General features: G+C 36.3%; 1 protein-coding gene across 7 annotated transcripts in view; it reads left to right on the top strand.

Annotated features, from left to right (window-relative positions):
• NPAS3 (neuronal PAS domain protein 3) overlaps window positions 1-24,147 on the top strand; it is a 627,172-nt gene that overhangs the window by 312,274 nt on the left and 290,751 nt on the right. For all 7 annotated transcript variants that reach the window (XM_074585122.1, XM_074585125.1, XM_074585124.1 and 4 more), the window contains one exon: window positions 765-847. In XM_074585122.1, the coding sequence (XP_074441223.1) occupies window positions 765-847 (83 nt within the window). The remainder of the gene's footprint in view (window positions 1-764; window positions 848-24,147) is intronic.

Below are 24,147 nucleotides of genomic sequence, written 5' to 3' on the forward strand. Positions count from 1 at the left end.
AGTAGCTGCCTGTTCTTGGTTATACTCAGAGTTGATTGCTGGCTTTGTGCTCCTGGCATAGAGAGTTTAACAAAATATCAGTATTATGATTTCTCCGCCTTTTTTGTAGTCACTGCTGCCTTTGAAACATAACTGCCTATTACTTTGTACTTTTAAACTATATCATTTAAATGTAGAAGCTGAAGTTTCAAGTACCTATTCCAGCAACTAACATGGATATCTGGGATGCTACAATACTTCCCTAAGCTTAGCACTAACTTTGATATCTCAGATGTGTTTACAAATGTTGACTTTTTAATGTTGTTCATTTCATCTTCAAATAAGATAAATAACATGTTCAGATAAATCTCTCATATCTTCCTAATTCCTGAGTAATATGTAGTTCTTATCCCCACATTTCAAAAACATTTACATTATGTGTAACACCTTTTTCAATAGTATTTTTCAGTAAATACTGCATGCTGTCATCACCATGTACAAAATAACCTTCTACAGGGACTTGGGATATATTTGAATAAATGATTCATTTCCAGACTTCTTGGACATTGAAATATAATTTTTTGAAAAAAAGAGTCTTTTTTCCTTCAAATTTGAATCACTGAAAATTACATACCAATTTTATTTACTATAAGCAAGGCAAATTTGAAATTAACACTGGTGCATAAAATGTGAAACATATTTGAATAGTTAATGTGAAATGGTATGATCAGGGGTGCCTTAAAAATGAACGTGCAGACCTTGCAACATAACTGTTTTTTATTCAGTTATAGGTGCCCAGCGCAGGAGAAGTCCCAGTGCCCTTGCCATTGAAGTATTTGAATCACATTTGGGAAGTCATATTTTACAGGTAAATAAGTGGCTTTTCCAAGAAAAAGCAAAATAACTAGCTAGTCATATTTCTGCCAATAATTTGAACAGTATTGTTGTCAGCACTTACACTAATGAGATAGATTTTTTTTTTAAGATCCTATTTCCTTCTTTTTAGAAAGCCTGTGATTGGGAGAATGTTAATGAGAGGGAGGGCAAGTATTATTTAGCTGAATCACAATATTATGTTGTTTACAACTTTGCAGTAGGTGTTTGCTTGCAGAATGACTTTATGTATTTGTGTGTATGTGTGCACAAAAGAGTATTTTGTGTTGGTGATTTGATCTGCCTTATGTGTCACGTATAGATCTAGAGGGTTTTTTCCTCCCACTTTGGTTTATGAGCGCTGCTTTGCTCCCTGATATCCCAGTTGTCACAATTATCTATCACAAATTTGCGACAATCTGCAAAGAGAAAAAAATGAACAGCAGCATTTCTCTTAGGTCTCCTTAGCTATGATAAAAACTAATCTGATATTCGTCAAAGAATTTAGTCACACTGTACAAGTTGTTATATTCTGGGAAGATTAAACTGAAAAACAATGGCCTGATGGAAACATTCTTATGCATGCTTTGTTTTGTCAGGGTTACTACAACCTTTCTTAGGTTGCAGTAATCAAACATGGAGCAGAAGCGGTTAAGAATAAAATGTGATGTGTTTTGTCAGCAAGGCAAAAACTCAGCACTATGGAAATAAAAACCACATAGTCTTTTCTAAGTGTGGCACTGAATAACTGCTCTTATTTGGCAATGTACACAGCTTCTCAATGCAAATATACTGCTTGGTGTATTATCTTTTGAGAGGTACGAAAGAGGTAAATTAGGATATTATCATGAGAAATATTCCACTTAATTTGAAATGATTGAGAGCTATCTCTCTGTACTAACTCAGCTGTTGCATTCAAAAGCACTATGGTTCATGTCAGACTTTTCACATCTTTATAAAGTAACTAATGCAGAATAGCAACGAAGATAATTTTAGGAAAACATGAAAGCATGAGATTTACTAGTAGAATGAATTTCTCTTTGGAACAAAAATCATGAATGAAGTGATTTACTTAGTTGTACACCCTTGACAGAGGTCTAGGTCAAGTTTTTGATTCTGTAAGCAAATACTTGTGTTATAGTTACTGTATCAAAGATATCTGCACCAGTATCTACAGTATGTGTTTGCATATTAGACAGAAACACTGTTATGGTGCCTCATAAGTGTAGGAAAAAATGAAGAAATAGCATTTTTGTGATATTTCAGTTTATGTAATTTGTCAGCGTGTTGCTTTTAGTAAGTAAACACATACTATGTACCTTAAAGATGTGGTTTTTACTATATGAATTGTAACAAATATCTAGATAAAACCTCATTGAGACTGATTTATATACACTCCTTAGGTATTAGGTATGACCCTTTATGAATGAAAATGAAAAAACCTAGCATGGCCACTTTGAAAACTACTTGACATTTGAGTTTTTCACTTATTGCATATTTAAACAATTAGTGATTTTATTACTTGTTTAAGCTAGATTCCTGTTCTGGTTTTTATTTTTTATACATACATGTGATAAGGTAAGGTCTTTTCAAGGTATAGCTCTATCGAAGTACTTGTAAAATAAACTATCTAGCACTTGATTTTTCAGTCAAAATTACCATCAGCATCATATTGAATATCTGTTGAGGTGTGGCCTTTTCAGAGAGGGTGGTGCTTTACCAAAGTACTTCCATTAATCTCTCAATTGATAATAGAAAGTTCCACTCTGACATTTAAAAGAGAATAGACTGTTGATGATGGATAAAGGACAAAATGAATTAATAATGGTGGCAAGTTTATCATGATATGTTAAAATCTTGTCTTGTTTTAGCCGAGTAATCAACACTTGGAAGGAAAGTCTAGGTCATGCATTCAAATGCACCCCTTTTAACAGATCTGAACAAACTTCAAAGTACTGCCTTGTGGTCTTATAGGTAGAAAGATAATCTCCAGAAACAAAATGATTTTTAAAACAACAATTAGACAGATTCGGTGGTGGAATACAGTTCTAACAAGTTCTCATTTAGTCTGCTGCTCCTAGAAATTATTTTCAAAGCAGTATTGTGATAAGTATTGTTTGCAAGTGAAGTAAAAAACCTTGATTACACCTTGGGAATACCTGTGTTTGATTTCAGAGTCTGCTGTCTGAGGAAGGTGAATTAATAGTTAGTTTGTTTAATCCCTTTTGCTATTAATATTTTGAAGACTGGGTTAAGTGTAAACTCAGAAATTAAGGAGCCTCTCTAATCCTTCTAATATTTTGATACTTCAAAATTTATTGACAGACACATGAGAAGCATAATACAGTATGTTTAAAAAAAAAAAAGTGGGTATAGTTTATTTATAATGATGTTGTAAAACCAGAAATGGACGTGCACATTGTGATATTTTACGTCTTGATTCTACAAGCAAGTAGTGTCAGTCATGTCAAAAAATTTCCAAGCCACAGATGATTGCTGTATATCATGCTGAAGAGATTCCCACAGTAGGTTTGAAGCCAAAGACAGTATCGACTCTGTGCTTGTGGGAAAAAAGACACCACAAAATGTGAATGCCCAAACACTATTATACCAGAATCTTCAAGTCAGGGCAAAAAGTCTTTCAAATGTTTTCCAAGTAAAATCACCTGAATGATGGGCAGTAGAAATGTTTGCAATAGAGGAGAAAAATAGATAATGGCAATATGTTAATTAATTTTTGACAAGATTTTTGATTTGACAAATTGTGTTCTTTGTTATCTTCTACATTCTTCTTCTGAAAAGGGGTGTTATAATGAGAATGGACTTCAGTAAAGACATCTTCAGTTTTACATTTCTGTATGTATTTTTTATATTTGTTTATTAAATAAATCCAGTAAAAAAATATTACTCCTGGTACCTGCTATTCAAAAATTTGGCTGAAAATGGTTGTAAAAATTAGCAAGAAGATTATTATTTTTTTCAGGCGCCCTGGATTTTTTTTGCAGCTTCATTGCTGTTGAGAAGGTGTGGAAAAGGGTCAGTAACCCCATATTCTTCATATAATCAGGAATGATCAGGAAATGTAGAACTAAATATAGAGAAAAGGGAAAGTTAGTGAATATATTTGCATATGCAAATTAGCTTAATTGATACTGCTTGCCTCTACAGGGATTTTTCATTACAAACTGGAGTGCTACATTGTTCAGCTCATATTGAGTAATTTAGTAACTAATGAGACCAGTTTGCACTAATTTGCATATGATAAATGAGCTTAATTGCAGTAAATAACTTGGAGGCATAATTACTTAATTTTCCTGTGTTGCATGGCTTTTAAGTTCACGTATGAACAACTCAAGATAATTTTGCATATTTAAATTAGTTGCTTTTAAAATTCTTGAACAAAAAGAACACACCTTACAATTTGAACTGTAAAACAATTAAAAGTAAAATGTACAGTATTTTCAAATAAAATTTAATATTTTACAGAATACATATTTATTCCTTTAAAAATACCAATGCCTTCTTAAAGAATAAATATTTGGAATTAAACACAATTGAATAGTTTTGAAGTCAGAATAGGATAGAAAGATGATACTAGTAATAATAGTAAAACTGTGTATCTGAACTGTAATGAGCGCTACACATGTTATATTCCTGCATACAAGAGTGATAACTTTCATAATTGCATTCTTTACTTCAGCAGTGCCTAATCAACTTCACTTTCATATAGCATTATGGTACCTTACACAATAACTTAGACACCAGTTGTCTTAAATTGTCTATACTGTTCTACCTCTACCTGTTTTTTTGTGAAGAAATCCTTAAATCAGAGAGATACTGAAGTGTCAGTGCAACGAAGATGTCTCTTTTGTCCCAGTTTTTGGTTTTTTTTTTGGTAGACTTGGTCAATGGTGAGCACTGTCATGAATAACCATTGTGGTGGAGATGTCTACCATGAGTGTCAAAAAAAACCCAAACCAAACCCAAAATCAAAATAGATGAAAGATCCCATTTCATTTCTGGTATGTCCCTGAAGTTATTGCCCATTAGATACTTTTGATAGAATTGAACTGCTGAAACTAGACAGGGAAAAAAGCTCGAACACCCAATCTCATGAACTATTCAGTCCCATAGTGAGATCTGTTGTGCACCCGTGATTTACAAGTGGATAACAATCACTGATTTCTCCTTCTGTGCCGTAAAGGGGCCCACCTACCTCCCTAGAAGCTTTTTCCTAATCCTTGTTGAGCATTATCTTGGAAATTTTGTGAGACTTGCATTTCCCTTTTACTTTATATTGTACCTTTTTCTCCCATTAAGAAAGTATTTTGTGATGAACAAGTCTTCGTAATCAGAGTATCAGATTCAACGAGGGGAAAATAAAAGGAAAGACATCCTCAGTGCAAACATTCTGACCCTATAGGCTGTATTATTCATCATCATTGAGTCAAGAGCCACGAGATCCAAACCACTTAGCTTGGATAGAATGGTTCACAATTCAGAGAGCATACCTGTAGTGGATGTGCAGTTGTGTCCAAGATGACCCTCAAAGTTATCTGCAGCATGCGCAAGGGCTGTTAGCCCCTGTTCTACTTCCCAGCAGCCTAGAAGTAGCACCACAGACTTGATCATGTAATATCCTAGAATGGGAGCGGAATTTGAACTACTTGGAAGCTGCATATGGCTTAAAATGCTGCAATTTGGCTTTATTCCATGCAGTGGTCTCAGGCTCTCCGTGAATGAAAGGCAATCTGATATTTTGTAAACATACTTCACATCCTTTTCACTCCACTGGCAGCCTCAGCTTGTGGATGGAACTTCATGGAAATTTAGTTGTGTCTCTACCCCCATCCTATAGAGAAGCCACAGGTTATTAGACCCATTGATGTTATTTCAGCTTTTCTGTATTTAAAGTCAATAAACAAAATAACCACCCATGCCCTATGGACATGAAGCCTGATGAATTGCTAGCATTGTGAACAATTGAAAGATGTCCCTCATTCTCATAGTTTTGTATTCTTTTTTGGTTTTTAGTTATTTTCTTTTATTGATGCATCCAGCACTGTAAAATAAGACTAACATGAAACTGTATAAATATATGCTGTATGTCAACATAGTTATAGTACTGTTCTTCAGAGTAGGTCCCTTATTAATTGTGTGGAATGAATGCAACATCGCTGGTTTCTAGTGAATCATACCAGATGATGCCACTACCATTTAGAGTACATTGGACTATATCTGGGTCACTGGCTTATTTTCAGGAGCATGTCAGATAAGCTTAAGTTTCCTCAGGAAAAAGGAAAATTAATAACTGTCTCTTCGCTCCAAGTGAGCCCTCTAACAGTTAGTCTTCTGTTTGTAGGTAGCTACTACCCCATCCACCTGCACTCCTAAACTAAAAGAAAGGTGTGTCCATAATTTTGTTCTAGAGGCTGATCCTATCCCACTGTCTGAGCTGTGTAATTGCAAATAACAGATTGAATCATACATGTGATAGTCATGGTCACATGAATGATCAACTGTATGCTAATGGTTACGGAACAAAAGAAAATACTTTTTCCCGTATTCAACCAGAAAAATTGGAAGTTGTTATTGGGAAAATGTTTCCACTTTCTTCTCAAGTTAATGCAGTTTTATCATCCAGTTTATAAGTGAGTGTTATCAAATACAGAAGGTGTAGAAACAAATACCAAATTTGAAGGAAACTTTCATATCAGAGTTTTTTCTGTGTTGTCCAAATGGGTCTTGTTCTCCGTTTCTGTTATTATTTTTGCAGCACTGTTGACACCTTTTATAGGACAATGATATTCTCTAAAGCTTGGTATAGACAAAAAGTGGAAAGAATTCTCTATACAATTTTACTACAATATGTACTCATGTTTGGAAGATGTTGCTATATATCTATAGTAACTAGATTTTTTAAAATACAACAAGACACTATTCTTTTTTTCTAAAAAAAATCTTGCTGGAGAACATGTGGGTAAAGTTTTCCATACATTGTAAATATGCGTGTTCAGCATGCAGCCAGTTTAGGTTATGCAAAACCTGTGGCTCTTTTTTGTTAAGGCAAAGTAGAGATTGGTGAACAGAGCAAGTTATTTACATTTATGCAGTAATGAACCATTGTGGACGAAGGTGCAAGAGTTGCACACAATTAACAGTTTCTCCTGTAGTGAAAACAAGTACTGATACTTTGCCCTGTAAACACACTGTTAGGAATTAAAATGGGCCAAACAGTATGGATAATCATAATTGAAGAAGAAAATGCATAGTTCTAAAATTTGTCTTCCCCCAGAAATGTTTGAGTATTGTAAAACTTTCATAGAATCACAGAATGTATTGCGTTGGAAGGGACCTTTAAAGGTCATCTAGTCCACCCCCCCTGCAGTAAGCAGGGACATCTTTAACTGGATCAGGTTGCTCAGAGCCTCATCAAGCCTGACCTTGAATGTCTCCAGGGATGGGGCCTCCACCACCTCTCTGCGCAACCTGTTCCAGTGTCTCACCACCCTCATTGTAAAGAATTTCTTCCTAACGTACGGTCTAAACCTCCCCTGCTCTAGTTTAAAACCATTGCCCCTCGTCCTATCGCTACATGCCCTTGCAAACAGCCCCTCCCCAGCTTTCTTATAGGCCCCCTTCAGGTACTGGAAGGCCGCTATAAGGTCTCCCCAGAGCCTTTTCTTCTCTAGGCTGAACAACCCCAACTCTCTCAGCCTGTCTTCATAGGAGAGGTGCTCCAGCCCTCTGATCGTCTTCGTGGCCCTCCTCTGGACCCACTCAAACTTTGGAGTGTTTTAATTAGATATAAGCAGTAGAAAAACAAGTACAACTTGACATTAAGTTTAGAGGTAGTTCTGTGGTTGGCTAGGCTATAGCTGAGCAGAAATCTCATTTCTTCCAATATTTGAATTATTACAGAGAGCCCCATCTGACAAGAAAATGAAAAAAGTGGAAAAATAGACAGAAAAGTGTTGGAGTGCTATAAAATATTAAGGAGAAGATTTATCTTCTCATTTGCTATTTTCAGTTGCTCTGAGTATTACATAATGAGGTTATCTCTGTATAACACTAGTCAACACAGAAATAGTGACACGAGACTAAAGGTGAGGAAGCAGCAGATGGTAGTGCTGATGGAGGATTTTTCCAGGCTGTAAAAGGTGTTAGCAGAAAAGACTTCTACTGGCTTGGAGATTTGTGAAGGGCAGTTGCTAATGATGATGTCAGTGGTACACTTTCTGAGGACAAAGAGGGCCGTTCAGCTTCATGCAGTCTGCATTGGGTTAAAGCGGTAGACCAGCAACTGACCTCTGTTAACATGTGTCAAAGGCAGGCAAAAAGAGGAAAATCTGGAAAAGCTGAAAAAAAATTAGGATATGTTGGAGAGCATAGATCTGTGCTGTCTGAAAGTAAAGATTTTTGGGATGAAGTAGAGGTTAAGTTATGCATCAGTTGCCAAAAATAAAGTGGAAGTTAAGAGATGAATTAAGAGGAAATAGTTGTTGCAGATCAAACCATGCAGGAAAGTGATCCTAAACTTTCTCTTGGCAGTGAAGAGCTGTGCATAACGTAGTAAGACAGAATGAGTACTTAACAAGTCAGAACTAAAGGTTTGGGGATCATATGAACCTCTGTGAGGGAATGATTCCTGTAAGACGCACATGTAGGCTACTTTGTATACTTAATTTTTGAACCTGAAACTCCTCATTGTCATTTAGAGTCTATTTTTATCAGTTTCCTTCCTGAGATGAAGTGGCATCCAGAGCGTTCAGGTACAAAACCAAAGGGGACACCAATTGCTCTCAACAAAGTGCAGTCCAGAAATTGAACATGATAAGGGAGAAAAATAGATACCTAACTTAATCTACACCTCTATTCAAAATCAAAAACATTCAGTATGCAACTATGTTTTATCTAGAAAAGCTGACGATTGTATAAAGTTCAAATTAGTCATTCAGAAACAGTGAGATAACAGTAATAAATGGGATGCTGTAATGCCTTGGTATAAACTGAACAAAATTGAGAGATTTATGATGTAAGAGATGGTGGTATATACGCAGAAGGGAGTACAACCTGGTAAAATAAATACACTTTCTAAGTGGACAGGACCAAAGAAAATAATCTGGATTATTTTAACAACATTAAATTAGGAACAAGATCTTCAAAAAACCAAACTGGACAAGGCAGCAGAATGTCAGGAACTGACTGTTGTATTGAGAAAAAGATAGACACACAATCTACTTGGAAACATTAATTTGGTGTGACGTGAAATGTCCAGTTATTAACTGCTCAAACACCTCACCCGAAGACAGTTTAAAGGCAGGAAAACACTGTAAATACTGATGTGTTGTGAAAAGAGTCATAGGACTCTAGTAAGAAAAGATTAGTATCTTGCTTTGCAGTGTGCCTTTCCAGGGATAAGGCATCTCTAGTACCAGTTTTGGCTTTATGATTTAAGGATAGATGCTATTTCATCTTTTTGCAGCTAAATCTGTAACCTACATAGGAATCTGTTCAGGTTTGATCACCAGTCTCTCCTCGAGTACTTTGTAGACTGATAGTCTTCTCAGAAGATCATCCTCTTGTAATAAAAGAGTAAACTCTTAAACCTGATGTTAATTTATTTAGAACTTTAGAAATCTAATTGCGCATTTTAACCTAGTGTAGGTGATTCAGAGTAATGATAAGTATCTGAAACTGAAAGGAGGCAGAAAAACCTCTCAGAATTTTTAATGTTGTGGGCCTCTATTCATTGTTGGATGCTCTTTTACACTTTAAATGTGTAAATGCCACTGAATGCTATGATGTGGCTCTGGTTTTACACTGGTTTAAATTGTAACAGAGGTTAGCCTAATAACGTTGCACATTTCTAAAAAGGGCCGGGAACAAAGGCTAGATCAGAATCTGAAAAGGTTAAAGGAGTTGCACAGACAGCATAGTTACAAGGGACATCTCAGGTCCATTAGCTGGAACACATAGCAAGAGGATTTCCTGGGTTCAGGAGACTAGAAAGGTGCTAATTTGCATACTCCAATTTGTCCCAGTCACAGTAAGTGCATCAGATTGACTCCATAAGGGCAGGGCTTTCAATCTGGAGTTATGGCAAAGGCACAGCATCCTAGCAGTTGCTGCCCGAGGGGTTATATGCTAAAAGGAGACTGGAGGAGGGGTGGGAAATAGCAAATTGTTTTGCAGTCGGAGCTTGAAACAGTACACTTAAACCTGCATTTTATATGGCAACGATATATAAAAGTGTGCAGTTTCATTTAATAAAGAAATATTTGATCTGAGCAGGACACAGCATACCGTAGTGTGTCATTTAATTCCTGAGAAAGTGTTTGAAGAAAATGACATATCTCAGCACTGTTTGTTGACCATTTTGTTGTCACCTGCTGAGTGTTGTCATTTCCATAGCCAGTGGGCTGTATTGAATCAGACAGAGGGAATAGGTCATTAAAAGAAATGGAGGACTTTCTGCAGCCTCTAGATGCTGAAGGAGGAATTTTTCTTCAGATACATCAACAAAGCTCTATTTAATGGAGTCTACATTCATCTATGATTTGGGGTTTAGCCCTATTTTGCTCTGAAGTAAGGTGGCTTGAAAAGTATAGACAGGATAAACTAAAGTGTGGGTTCACCAGAAAGAATTATACCTTGTGTGGTGTTTGTAAAGATATAGGTGAGGGCAGTAAGTGTCCTGGTTTCAGAATGCCTTGTTGTTTTGGGTTTTTTTCAATCACAGCATTCATCAAGAAAGAAAAAGGGTGTTGATTTTACCTAAATAAATAAAAATGGGGAAAAGTATATTTTCATGGGCATGCCATGCAAGTTAACCATGATATTTTTCTTCGCATTCTTGAGAACATTGATGACAGTTTCAAAGATTTCTACATTCCTCATTTCAGGTCTTATGAAAACAAAAAGCACTAGAAACAGGCTTTAAACATCCTTTGTACTCCTCTGCAATAGAAGTGAAGGTCAGCATTGTGTACCCTCTTTTTTCCACGGGAGCTGGCAAAGGGTAATATTGGAATCTGCGTACAGAGAACCCTTAAATGGAGCATAGACAGTCAAGATTCATGTGAATGCTGTTGTTTAAGGCTGCCTTTAACTCTGAGTTATTTCCTCATATCAGCTATCTGCTAGTCACTTTTTCATACTTTTCTTTTTTTGGCAACTGTGAGGTCTAAATAAATATTAAAAAAAAATATTGACATGGAAACTGTGTGTTCAGTCTTCCCCACTGCTATAGAAGCTGGAGCCCCAGATGTAGCTCTGTATCCCCTGGATTTTACTTGGAAATTGCAAGCACCTTTACACAGACTTTATAACACATAACATTTAAGGGAATACAAATATTTTTGAAAGAAATGAGTCAGGCTTGTAGAGCACACTCTGTGTTCTGAAGTATATTATCTCAAAAGTTGATTAAAAGTGGTTGTTTCCATTAGTTGCTGCTAAAATGTCACTGTATTAGAATTTCTACCTGTACAGAAAATAAAAAAGGGAGTATGGAAACAAATGATAACATTTCTAGAAGTGAGGTAATTTTGTGTAATTATATTGTGTCACATTTTCTTTAGGGGACATTTAATAAGGTCACATAAGATGCAATTCAATGCTGAATTCTGTTCATGAATTACGCACAGCACTTTTCTTCTTTCAATTTTTTTCCATTTAAGGACAATACTATTTAGATGTACCATTTTACATTACTGTAAGACTACACCTCTTTGATAGTGTCTCATTGAATTCAGGTTTGATTTAATGAATTATAAATACTTTCCTACATATTATAGATAGTGTTTTAAAGTAAGTATCATTGTCTTGCTTTGCACTTAGTATTTGTTATTCTGTTCATCCCTTTAATTTTATCTTCTGCTCAACATAAGGTTTTTAATTTTTATGATTCCATTCATGCTTTTTCTAGCACAGAGGTGGTGGATTATCTGCCTTTAATGCACACTTTAAGGAGAAAAAAAAAATCCGTGATAGGTGTGTGTCTGTGTCTAAAGTTCAGAAGTCCTGCTCACATTTCAAGAGAGAACAGGAGTTCCTTCTCCCAGTCACCATTATGGACAATACCTTCTTTCCCATAGCAGCTGTCTCCTAGCCCATTGATAAAATCACTTTGTTGTTTGCTTTCAAAAAAGAACATTAGGTGAAAGTATTTTTTATTTGGGTGGGTTTTTTCCCCTCCTCTTACTGTATGTAGTTTAGAAAGTTGGGAAGAAGGAGGCATTAACAGTATGGGACTGGTCAGCTTTCTTCAGGTTACCAGCAAATGCTTCGTAGCCCACAAAATGAAAAACAGTGTTAGTTTTATTGAAAATGAATGAATATCTAACAGTCCTGTACAGACTCTTTCTGTCCTGGTTTGAGGTAAAGCAGAACCAATTTTCTTTTCAGTAATTTTACTTCTCAGTGAAGCCTCTTCTAACTAATTGAGCTCTTTGAAATTAATGGCATATTTTTCAGACGCTCTCAGCTTCTAGCAGAGATAAGGCCTGATATTTGTAGGAAGTACCAAGGGATGGCGTGCAGAGATGCTCCTGCTTATACTTATTGCTATAACAACCAAGGTCAGCTAATTTTGTTATATGCCCTGTTGGAGGGTCGGAAGCAGGAGAGCCTAGAAGGGTCCCACCCGCAGGGAGGAACGGACAGGACAGGTGACCCAAAATTGACCAACAAGGGTGTTCCATGTCATCTACCTCATGCTCAGTATAAAAACTGAGGGATCAAAGGGTCAGTCCTCTTTCTTCAATGGCCAGTGTCCAAGGAGGACTCTCTCTGTTCATCTGTCTTTGATCCCAATCTGTGAGTTCCTGAATCCAGGTCCAGAATGCAGTTCCCATCTGTCGCTGAGTCCAGTCTGGGACTTTCCCAGTGCCTGCCGGTGACGCGACTGTCACCCTGGGAGCTTGATAGTGGCTTTGTATATGTTGTATATATTTCTTTATTTTCTTTTTTGATATTATTATCTTTTATTTTTATTATTTTGTTAATAATATTTCATTAAAGTAGTTTAGTTTCTTTTAAACTCATACATCTCTTCCTCTCTCATCCTTCTCTCCGTGAAGGGAGAGGTTGGGGAGAGTAGCTGTTGTTCATTTTAGAGGCCAGTCCAGCCCAAACCACAGCAACTTGATTTTGTTTATCATAAACTCAAGCTTATTGTCCTGAAAATGAAAGTTATGTTTCCGTGTTTTTATGTGTCTAATTTCTTGCAAGTAGCCATTTTTACATGTTGCAGTTGGCACACAAAAATAGGTATTTTCAATTGACCACTTAGTTGTAGACTTCTGAAGCTATCCCTGTGAAAGATGAAACCTGTAGCTGGCCAGCAGAAGGTACTACACCTTCCTGTAGAAAGGCCTACTCTTGCATTGGCATTGAGGGTGTTGTAGGGATTCTTATTTGTCTCTACTTAGGCCCCTGCATGTTCGCATTTTTGGGTGCAGTAGTCCACATTGGGTTGGGCACCTGCTCTGGGAGAGGAAGGGGGTTGCTTCATGTCTCGTCCTTGCACATTTAGTCTACTGACTTTGTACTGCTCCCCACACTTCCAGTGTCTGCCAATGGCTAATTAGCAGCATTTGGCATTCATTCTACAAAAGTTTCCCCAACTCCCAAATAGATTATTCCTGATGAGGGTATGAATTATCTACATGTAGGAAGCTTGGCAGGAAGTGACTGTAGCTGCTATTTCTGAATTTAGGAGCACATATACCCTTAAGCCTTGCTCTAGAATGACATTCAGTGACCTCCCTCATGGAGAGGCTGTGATTTTGGGAGACTCCGAATGTAAACGGAAAGTGGCATTTCCCATTTCTTACCTTAGGAAATGGTTAACATTTCTTAATCTATGGGTATTATCAAGCTTTTCTCCCAGGTATTAAGGTATTGTTGTATTCTAAAGTCAAAGGGAAAAACCTCATACTTTTTCAAAGCAACTAAAGAAGAACAGTCGCAACAGCAGAGCACAGCATTTTAGTTAAGAGCGTTTTATTCTCTTTAGTGACAAGAATGTGCCTGTCAAGGGTGACACTTGCAAATTTCTAAGTAGATATCATGATATATTTGCAAATTTTTACATAGGTTTGTTTTTTGGTTTGGTTTTGGTTTTGTTTTTTTTTACCATCTAGAGTATTTTAGTGTGGTGTTGTTTTCCTCTTTATAAAAATGTCTTTGTGGTGTCATCCAAATCTTACACTTGCAATTCCCGGCAGTTTATCTAGCAGTAAAAAATTGGTTAGGATTAAAAAGTAATGGATGGTATCAGCAGAGCTCCCCAGCCACTAGACAGGGAATGAACATTTACACATTTTAGAGATTCGCTGCACCTGCAAGATTTCATCATCTGTGCCTAAATCACCAGGAACAGTAGAAATACTGGAATTAGATGTGTAGTGGCACATGAAAGCATTAAGAGGTGCATACTCTATGCTCAGATCGTACTCCTTAATAGAGAGGAACCACTCACTAATCCAAGAAACATGACTACAGGGCAGCAGCAGGCTGACCCGCAGCGGACAGACAATTGGGTTTATCAGCAAAGCCAGCAGTAGAGCCAGAAAAAGAAAGCTGACATCCAGATGCCAGTGATACAGGCATCCTACCCAGACTTGGGCATATGGGTCCTGCATCTGTCAGTGTTACACCAGCAGTTGGCTCCCAATGTGGAGCAGATTCTGTATTCCCAATGAGTTCGAGATCCCAGCCAGCGCAGTCACTGAATGGAAAAGCCAAGTCTTCTAAAGCAGTGCTGTTATGTTTGAAAGGCCAATTTAGGTCGAAAGATGTCCTGTGAGATTGTGTGAGGGCTCTTCCCATTCATGGCATGATTGTGATGCACAAGGTTTGTTCTGCTTATGCAGGCATATAAAAAGCAGCGACACAGTGAGGAAATGACAGCATTTTTTAAATGCCAAAAGAGAAAGAATCCATCTAAAAGGACTGGAACTTAACAAGTGTTTTTTCTCACATGGAGAAGAAACTAGGTTAATATTTACTTGTTCATTCTCCTGGGAGAATCAGCGTGGGTTCCTGAGTCAGCCTTGATCTCCAGAAACCCAGAAATAACTTCTCTTTATTAAAGAAGTTCTCTTCCTATACCATCCCAGTTTCAAAACCCTGTGAAGGCCAAATCCATTCATGCCACACCAAGCAATCTCAGAATTGAGAAAATCCTGACAGAGATGAGGGCTTCTGCCTCCCCTCTCCCTCAATATTTTCTCCTTCAGCAAAGTTCTTTATCCAGTACTACTTTTCACTTGTATAAGCTAATGGGAGGGCTGTCTTTCAAAGAGTTTGAAATAGAAGTATTCATTTTAGAATGAACGCTTGACACCAAGAAGCATCAAGGACACTCTAAGACTGAGAAAGTCAGCACATTGGCCTCCTTTACAGGATGGAGGTGTAAAACAAAATTGGAAAGGAAGCTTAAACCATCTTCTTTAATTGCCTGTAATCTCTTTCAGAGATAGCTGTATACACCAGTAGAGCATTTACTTCTTGCCTGACTTAGACCCTTAAACTAAATTCACTGTAAGCATTAAGTAGTCAAAATGCCAGAGCTGAATTTATCCTTCAATAGACTAGATAGATATTTCTTGACACAGAGAGAGAGGAGTGGACTGTGAACATGAATACATGCTACTTTTATCATCTGTCTCCCACAGCTTTGCTTGTATGTTTTTATTTTGAAAATTTCTGGTCAACTCTTTCTAATGTAGATTTCATATGGCATATAGTGATTACTGGGAGCTGATCTTATTAGTCTGGAGTGCTGTAGAATTCTTCTCTGTTCTAAAAGAGAGTGGTACCGGAAGGGTAATTGACAGTGCAGCACGTACTTCATAGCTCTTTAAATAAAAAATGGCAATCCTTTAAAATAAGTAGCCAATAATTATTAATTCATTTAGCTAGTACTATGAAAATGTTAGTCATTTGGAACTAATATGGCTTAACATGCTTCTACCTTGGGGATTTCATTGTATTTTAGCAATTATGTACTTTTCTTTTAAAGTGTTGTTAATAACAACAACAATAATACTTCTCTTAAAGGTGTGATTTTATGAAGTGTGCTTTTAATTTTAACCAGTACTTATATTGATTGGCAAAAGGGAGGCTTTGGTTTTGTTTTAAAAGGGAAATGTTTCAAAATAAAAAAATCAGGAATATAAGAGGAAGAAAAGGTACAATGCCTATCTTTTACTATTTTAGCCCACTAAGACACAGCTAAATTATGACTTTATAAAGCTCTCTTGAGATAAAAAAGGACATAAAATCAAAAATACAAACAAAAATGCCCCCTGCTCAGTTTTCTTTTTCTGTACAGTAATAGAGTTCTTTTGTATTTCATTTAGTTTGTCGTTAATATTTCTAGTACTTTGAATATTGTGACATGCAATTTTAGAGATGTTGCAGGTGTCTGTCACCATAATCTTATTTCTTATAAAGCATTTTATGCATTACATAAGGTATAAGCACTTCATATTAGAAAAAAGGAAAATAAAACCATGGAGGTAATTCCCTAGAAAATCTCTTGTTGGAAAGTACTGAAATCTCTAACAAATGTTCTGCATTATTCTTTTGCTGGTTGTGCTGTTTCATTAAACAGGTCATTCCTGATTTTTCTTACTGCAGATGAATTGTATCTTTTTCTGGCAGAAATACTTCATTTAAACCAAACCACCTATGTGATGTCTGGGGCATGCTGAAGGATAACTTTAGAAATAAAAGGCACTTCACAACCATGAAATAAAGCTTTTGTTGTGAATTGCCCATTACAGTAAGTTTTCTCTCTGTCGTGACTACAGCAGAAGCATAGAAATTAACCCTAATTGTCTAGAACTAGATTTTGTGAGTGTCCCCCACATATTAGCACATCAAAAGAGCTCAAACTAACGGGAATTTTATGAGAATAATTTAAGGGGAGGGCAAATATTCCTCCTGATTAATGTATTGATAAATTACTGTTTTCATTGAAAGTTTAAGTGTTATTATTTAATGATTATTCAAATACTCTGTGTTTTATTCATTTTAACTGATGTATTCTACAGGCACCCCAAGGAAAGGCAGACCTGAACCCCTGTGTGGTTTGCTCTGTCCTGTCAGACTGAAGGTTCAGATGTGAATATTCTTGGTTTTCACTATTCAAAACAGGAATATTAACAGAAAAGCAGTAGTGAACAATGATGCAGACTGTATTAATAGTAGATTAAAAGAACTGGCAGGAATACAGAAATTTCTATTTGCCCATCCTGTCCACAGGAAAAGATATGGCTGTTGAATTCAGCAAGCACTGAAGATGGCTACATAAAGATACAAACATTCGATTATGACCAAAATTGTAGGTTTGGATCCGTGTGTGTGACCTCCTTAGTACCATTCGTATTACAAAAGATACTGAAGTGGAATAATAAGTAGTCCATGTGCAGTGTTCTGATTTTACTCTCCTTTTCCCTAAATTCTGTGTATGTTGAAGTATTGCTGTGGAGCTAAACCTTTACGTCACATGTGATAAATTTCTAACTAATCATCTGAAGTCAAATTCCTCCATGAACTTTATGCTGCAGGAGCCACAGTATGTAGTTAATGGTATTTAAAAAATTCAGTCCAAATAAGAGATGAGAACACCTAGCACAGTAAATTAATGTAGTGTGGGAAACACTGAATACACAGATTTTCTACAAATAACTGTGTTTTTTACAATACAATACAAAGATAAAATCTTGTAGCGAACAGACTAGCAGAACAAAAGTCAGAGTAACTGAGAAACAAACCAGATGCATTTCTCTTTGAAATAAAAAAAAATCATGAATACAAAAGCCACAATGAAACTTTATAATAGATTTTATTTTAGTTGTTCACATGAATATAACCAAATTGTTACTCTGAAAGCGAGAACAGTTTTTAATTGTATAAGAGAGTAGAAAGGAGGAAATTCAGAGCATATTTCGAGACCTTTTCAGGATATGTAACTGACTGAACGTATGAAAATGCATTTCAGGGTTTAGCTTAAATTCCAGAAGTGCTACATTCTATTTTCAAAATGCAGAAATCTCGAGTATAAGAAAATGGAACCCTTCAACCCAAACTTTGTGTCTTACAAGCTTTATTTTGTTAGAAATGTATGAGCTGGCGGAGGTCCTAAGACCTTGTCCTTCTGAAATTTATGACAGTGTCTAAGTGGAAGTTTACTTCTCTAACTCTTAATGCCTTGTTAAGAAGCAAGAAATGTCGTCCACTGTGTGGACCTCAGAAATGCAAGTATTTCAGTCCTGTGGCTCCTCTCACTCTTTTTAAAACTGTTTAATCCACGGACTCCAGTGGATTCTCGTGATACATGTAACTGTTAATGAACCAGAGCTGAAAACTTCGCACTGGTGAGAGCACATATTGTCCATCTGGCCAATCAGTTATGATAAACTTGTGTTGTGTGCTTCAGTTCAACCCTACACTTAGGTTTGTGCTTAACTTAAAAGGTGCTTAAGTGATTCTCTTAATAGGTGTATGATCATGGTAAGAATGATTAAATAAATAGTATCCAGGACTGAATGCCATGAGCTGCTGAGGGAAAATGACTGACTATATCTGGTATTGCAAAGGCTTTTGCAGAAAAGCGTAACAGCTTTCATTATAGGTAGAAAGATTTCCTCCTTCAAATGAAGTACCTCTTTTAAGAACAAGATTATTAATAGTTACCTGTCAGTATAACAAAATCACTCATTAAGATTCATTTATTTCAAGATAATTTCCTTGTTTTATTTTATGCAATTTATATATCAATAATACCCTGATTTCTGCTTTCAAGGAGAGATGTTTGCTGTTTGACTGGGTTTTTTTTTCCTCCTTTGCATTTTTTATTGATATTGCTTTTTGACCTCTGGTCATGTGCAAATCTTACCCTGTGCAACCATTGAGCCATTTGAGATAGGACGTTTTCTAATTACACCAGCTAAACACTTCTAGGCTGGTTCGACTCGAAAAATACCTGGCTGTTGTCATCACCAGGTATTTCTTTTTGTTATTGATAAAGAAACAATATCAGTACCTAATGAGGTTGTCACACAACTTTCTGATACCATTCTCCTCATATAACTTTCTTCAGATAACTTTGCAAATCTAGAAAGTATCTTCAGTATCTTTTGGGGTGGTTGGGGTTTTTACTTATTGATTTAATAATTTTTCCTGCTTTCTGTGATTTGAAACCTGCAACATTTCAACCTGTTGCACTGGGATGTGGTGCCGTTGAAAAAGATGGTTTAAATGTTCAAGTTTGGTTATCATATTTCTCAAAGAACTTTAGCAGGTCACATATTTCTTAGGTCAAAAACCTATAAAAAGCCTGATATACCTTCTTAAGTCAGTAATAACTTGCTTTAAAGTCCTTTTTTGGAATGTAGCCTTACCTTTTTAGAAGACAATTATGAAAAGAATGAAATCCAAAGTGTCCTGTAGTGTAGAATTTCCCCAGGAAATCATTCATCTACTGAAAATATCGTGACTGCTGGTATCAAGGGGAGAAGGAATATAACATACTAATTCAGAACAATTGTGTGTATATTGCTTAGACTTTCAGGTCAAGATCTCTTGTAAGAACTTTACATTAATACCTGTTTTCTTCCAGTGTAGTTTTAGGGGTAAGTTCTGGGACCAAATACCACCCTTCTTCAAAATCTTCTCTTTATGAAAAGTGGCTTGTGTCCCATTAAAAACTTTCTAAACATAATTTCTAAAAGTAATGTTTCATATAAATATTGTCAGCTTCCTCTCTGAGAAAGACACCTAGCTGAGACTCCCTATCTCTGTTGAAACGGTGAAACTTCAGTCGTTCCAGTGGTTTGTTGCCATGGCATTCTTCTTTGTGTTACTGCCTGCAACCAAACTATGATGCATTGATGGATTATTTTAATTCAGACTGTCCATGTTGTAAATGATTGCTTTACTAAAGCAAGGAATATTATTAAACACAACTTAATACTTTAGAGAGCCATTCTTCACAAAACATTTTAAAATATTTTTTTATATTTTAGGATTTTTAAAAAACAATATCTTTTCCTAGGGGAAAGGAGATGTCTTTCTAACAACCCTGTGATATTTATCTATAGGACTTAAAATATTGTAAGTACATACATATTATGATGCAGTGAATGTAAACTTTAAGCCTCTTTTACAATGCTAGTAATACAAAACATAATTCCTATGGATAAGAAAAGGTAAATCTCAATAAATCATAGTGTTCAACTTGCAAAATAAAACAAATAAAAGATTGGAGAAAGCTTCCTGGTGAAATGCATACACCAAAGTTCTTCATATTTGTGAAGAGAATCGCTGCTTGTTTTATAACAAGCAATTAGAAGTTACTATGTGCAATTTTATCAGTGGTTGCTAAATGTGTCCTATATAGGAACACCTGTAGTTAGAATAATTGCAGTGCAGTTATTGGTTGTTTTTGCCTTCTCTAGAACCTCAGATCTTCCCATGACCCAGAATCATGAGTGTAAATCTGAATTACATGCATCTGTCTCCCATTGAAATATACAGCTAGTCAAGTTATCCTGATCTGGACTGAGAGATAATTAACCTCTTTATTCAAACTAAAGAAAAAAATTTTGTAATATTCAACTGTATTGTTTATTTAATTTGGCAGTGCCTTGACTCCAGTCAGATCTAGACTGTCTTCTATTGACATATATACATTATATTCTTTCAGACATCCATTTCTGATGAATTTAGGGTATCCCAGTCACCTTTGCGAGCTGATGAGAACAAATACTGACCAGGCATTCCTGAGCCTCAAAACCTGAACCTGTGGGACTTGAACTAAAGACTCAGTTCTAGGAGCTGTAAGCGATTACTGCAATCTTAATGTTTCCATTGTCTGGTTACCAGCATGAGAAAGCAAGCTATACCATGTTATCTACTGAGAAGAAATTCTGAGTGGAATTTTAGAAACAGTTCCACAATTCTTCATAAAAAAAAGATGTCTTGCATTCATTACCAATTATGTGTTCAAGGGGGAAAATTGCAGTAGAAAGATACAATCTGCGATGTCTGTTTAGTCTTCATGACCAAGCTTGGTGAGAATCGGTTGTACTCTTTGAGGATAATTAAAATCATTATGTGAGGGGGGAAGGGGGATGAAGGGAAAGGGAAGAGTTTTCCACTAATTTTTTAGGCCAGGAGGTAGGTTACATGGGACTAATTAGGCATCACTTTTTTTTTTCTGTGAACCAAGATCAAATATAATGATAGTCCTTATCTCTCTAGATCACGAGCTTTTTCCATTTTTCCTTTTAAAACCTTGCTTTTTGGAATCCCATTGAGATCAGTCTAGTTTCCTTCTTTAGCATCTGTGAAAGATCATTAAGAGCTAATAAAGATTTGAGAAATGCGATTGAGCTAATATGAGACGATCAGTGAGCTAGTTTGTGCTCATTCAGACACAACGGATGTGAAGGACAGTCCCAGAAACACAGCTGTCAGTTAAAGATTTTGCAAACAGTTGGGCTTATTTTGTTTGGCAGGAAAAACTACTGAGATTCTGAAGTACAGAACTGCTTTTTGTTCCATACGGTTTGCCAGGCCAGTTGAGGGACATCATATGGGTGAGAAGCATGAGACTTGTAGTGTTCGCGATATGCTTTCAGGTAAAAGAAACTAGAATTACATGCTGACAGTAACCTGTTCTGGGTGTGGTAATGAGGGGAATTCTTTCTGCTGTTTTGTCTCTCTCGCTCTGTCTCAGTAACCATCCTCAGGGGCTTTGCAAAAAATTCTCGCTCTTATTTTGTGTTTTACACCTACCTGGCTATTGTCTTCACAGTGCATCTGTTGTTGACCCTAATTCCTTTCTCCAGTATTTTCTAGTGGGAGAAAAGACATCTTAAGCTTTGCCCCACTGAATGGAGACAGTCTGCACATTTCACATATCATCTTTCTGTACCTTTTTTTTTTCCTCAAGGAGGTCTCATATTAGTTTATTAGAACCTGGGAAAAAGATTCTTACTAGTTTTGCCATGTTGGGCTTGAGCAGAAAAGATGATTTGCTGCTTTTTCTGATTAATGAAACCAATACTGTCATTAACATTTGGGCCAGTTATCTACCTATTATTATAGTTAATGAGATGTAGGCATGATAGTGTAAATGGAGCAACGGACTTATGGTGATTTATGTAACCCGTGGATCTGGCCTTTAAACTGTTTGTGACTTTTGTAAACCTGCTGGGGACATCAGGATGAGAAAGCTGAGTCCATTCCAACAGACTGTATCTGCACACCATATATTTCATAGCAGTATCAGATGCATACTTTTCAATCTTAGTTTACAGATGTTTATTTACTCATATAACAGACTGAAATAGAGTTAATTTTGGGGATTGCAGCTGAATTATTGTGGATTAAACTGTTATACATGGCAAAAAAAGGGACCCTTGCCTGTGCAGCAACGTTGTTGGAGCCCTGAGGCTGTTGGCTCAGCTCATGATGTATTGTACTGCTAGTGTTTCAGCTCTCTCAGGGGATTGCTGGTCCTACTATAAGGTCAGGAGTTAACTACTTGTATTTTAGCAGTGTACTGATATCAATACGGCTCCTATGGAAACCTTACTTGACGTCATTTTCGGATCTTTGCTACTGTAGCCAAGCTTTAGTAAAAGTCAATAAGAACATTAGATTGTTGTCTGTATTATTACTTGCCACTTCCTGCCAGCAATCTACCAATTCATTAGCAGAGAGTTTTGGAAATCTCACTTGATTATTTATGCAGTCAATAGCAAGGCTTGTCTGCATTCATAATTGTTTGATTTTATGGCCTCTTCTTTAAACAAACATTGTCTATGGTAATGCGATGCCCTGATGGATGGGAAAGGTTTTGTCTGTGAATATCATTTAGATAATTAAAAATGACAGATGAAATCGCCTGCTGTCTTGACCTGTACTTTGTTCCCTCAGTGATGCTGAAGAGATGCTGATTGCTGTCAATCAAAACCCATTGGAGGTTTGTAAATTCTGGCTGCTGTGAACTCTGACCTCCAGTGTTGATCTGAAATAGATAATAACCTTGAAATTCTATTAGAATTTAAAAACTGTTTCACCAAAGGGGCATACTATATATATTTTCTCTAGAACATGACTACTGAATGTCATTGTTTACTCCACACAATCTAGGAAACAGAAGTAAATGTATTGTGTTTAACAAAACTTAATAGTACAAGTCAGAACTAAAATCTTATAAAATAAAATCAGCTCTCCCTGTTGTTTCTCTTTCAAGGCTTCAAATCCTCTTTAGAAAAAATTCCATTTCATACTGTATAATGGTGTCCAAAAAATGTTTTGATTCTGTTTATTGATTCTAAAGCATATGACGTTGTCCTGACTTAATGACGGATTCTGACTGTCCATCTATCTCATTTCCTCATTTCCTCTATGATTAGTCTTTGAGGCACTTTTTTCTTTTTTTTAAACAACAGTTCTTTTCTTAAGAACCAGTGGGAAAAACACCAGCTAGAATATTTAAGATGCGGAAAGCCCAAGCAGAAATGCCCAAAGTTCTGAACCAACAACTGCCTTGAAACCTGGGTCAAGAGATCAGGTGCATAAAGGGCAGTCGTCATGAGAATTACTTTTTTTCATTACCTAGAAACTTCTGGGATAATAACAAGTGGTATTGTTTGTTTTGAGATTTGGGGTTAGATTTGTTTTGTTTTGGTTTTGGTGGGACAAGGGTTTAAAAGCATATTGAGATTACATTTTGGTATAATCAGTGTTTTAGTTTTAATTTTAAAATTACTGGGAATAGTAATTGCCAAACTGGCAAATTAAACACTCAGATTTTACACATTTGTCTTAATAAGAAACACCAAATAAACCTAGAATAAGTGCTTAAGGATTTAGTCCATTTTATTTTACAAGAAGAAATGATAATTAGGAGACTCCAAGAGTTCTTAAGTACATGTTCTGAATGGGATGGATGTATTTACTTAATTTTGTGCAGTAAGAAAAGCTAAACATGAGATCTCTGAAAAGGTAGTTGACAAAATTGTTTTCTTCTTCTTTGGAATTTAATGTAAAATTTCAGCAGGGCTGGCTTAATAACTAGGGTTTTCCATAGTAGTCTTGGTTTGGTGCAGATAAAATAATTTAGACATTTTCTCATAGGTGGAGCAAAAACATCAGATCTAAACATTGTGTGCAGAATGAATTTTAAAGGACACAACTTGCGTCTGCAAACCAATTTAGGAGCAATTCCAATTTTGTTTTCAGTGGGCATATTATTTCTTCCTT

Source organism: Larus michahellis, chromosome 4, assembly GCF_964199755.1.
Source record: "Larus michahellis chromosome 4, bLarMic1.1, whole genome shotgun sequence".
Lineage (NCBI taxonomy): Eukaryota > Metazoa > Chordata > Aves > Charadriiformes > Laridae > Larus > Larus michahellis.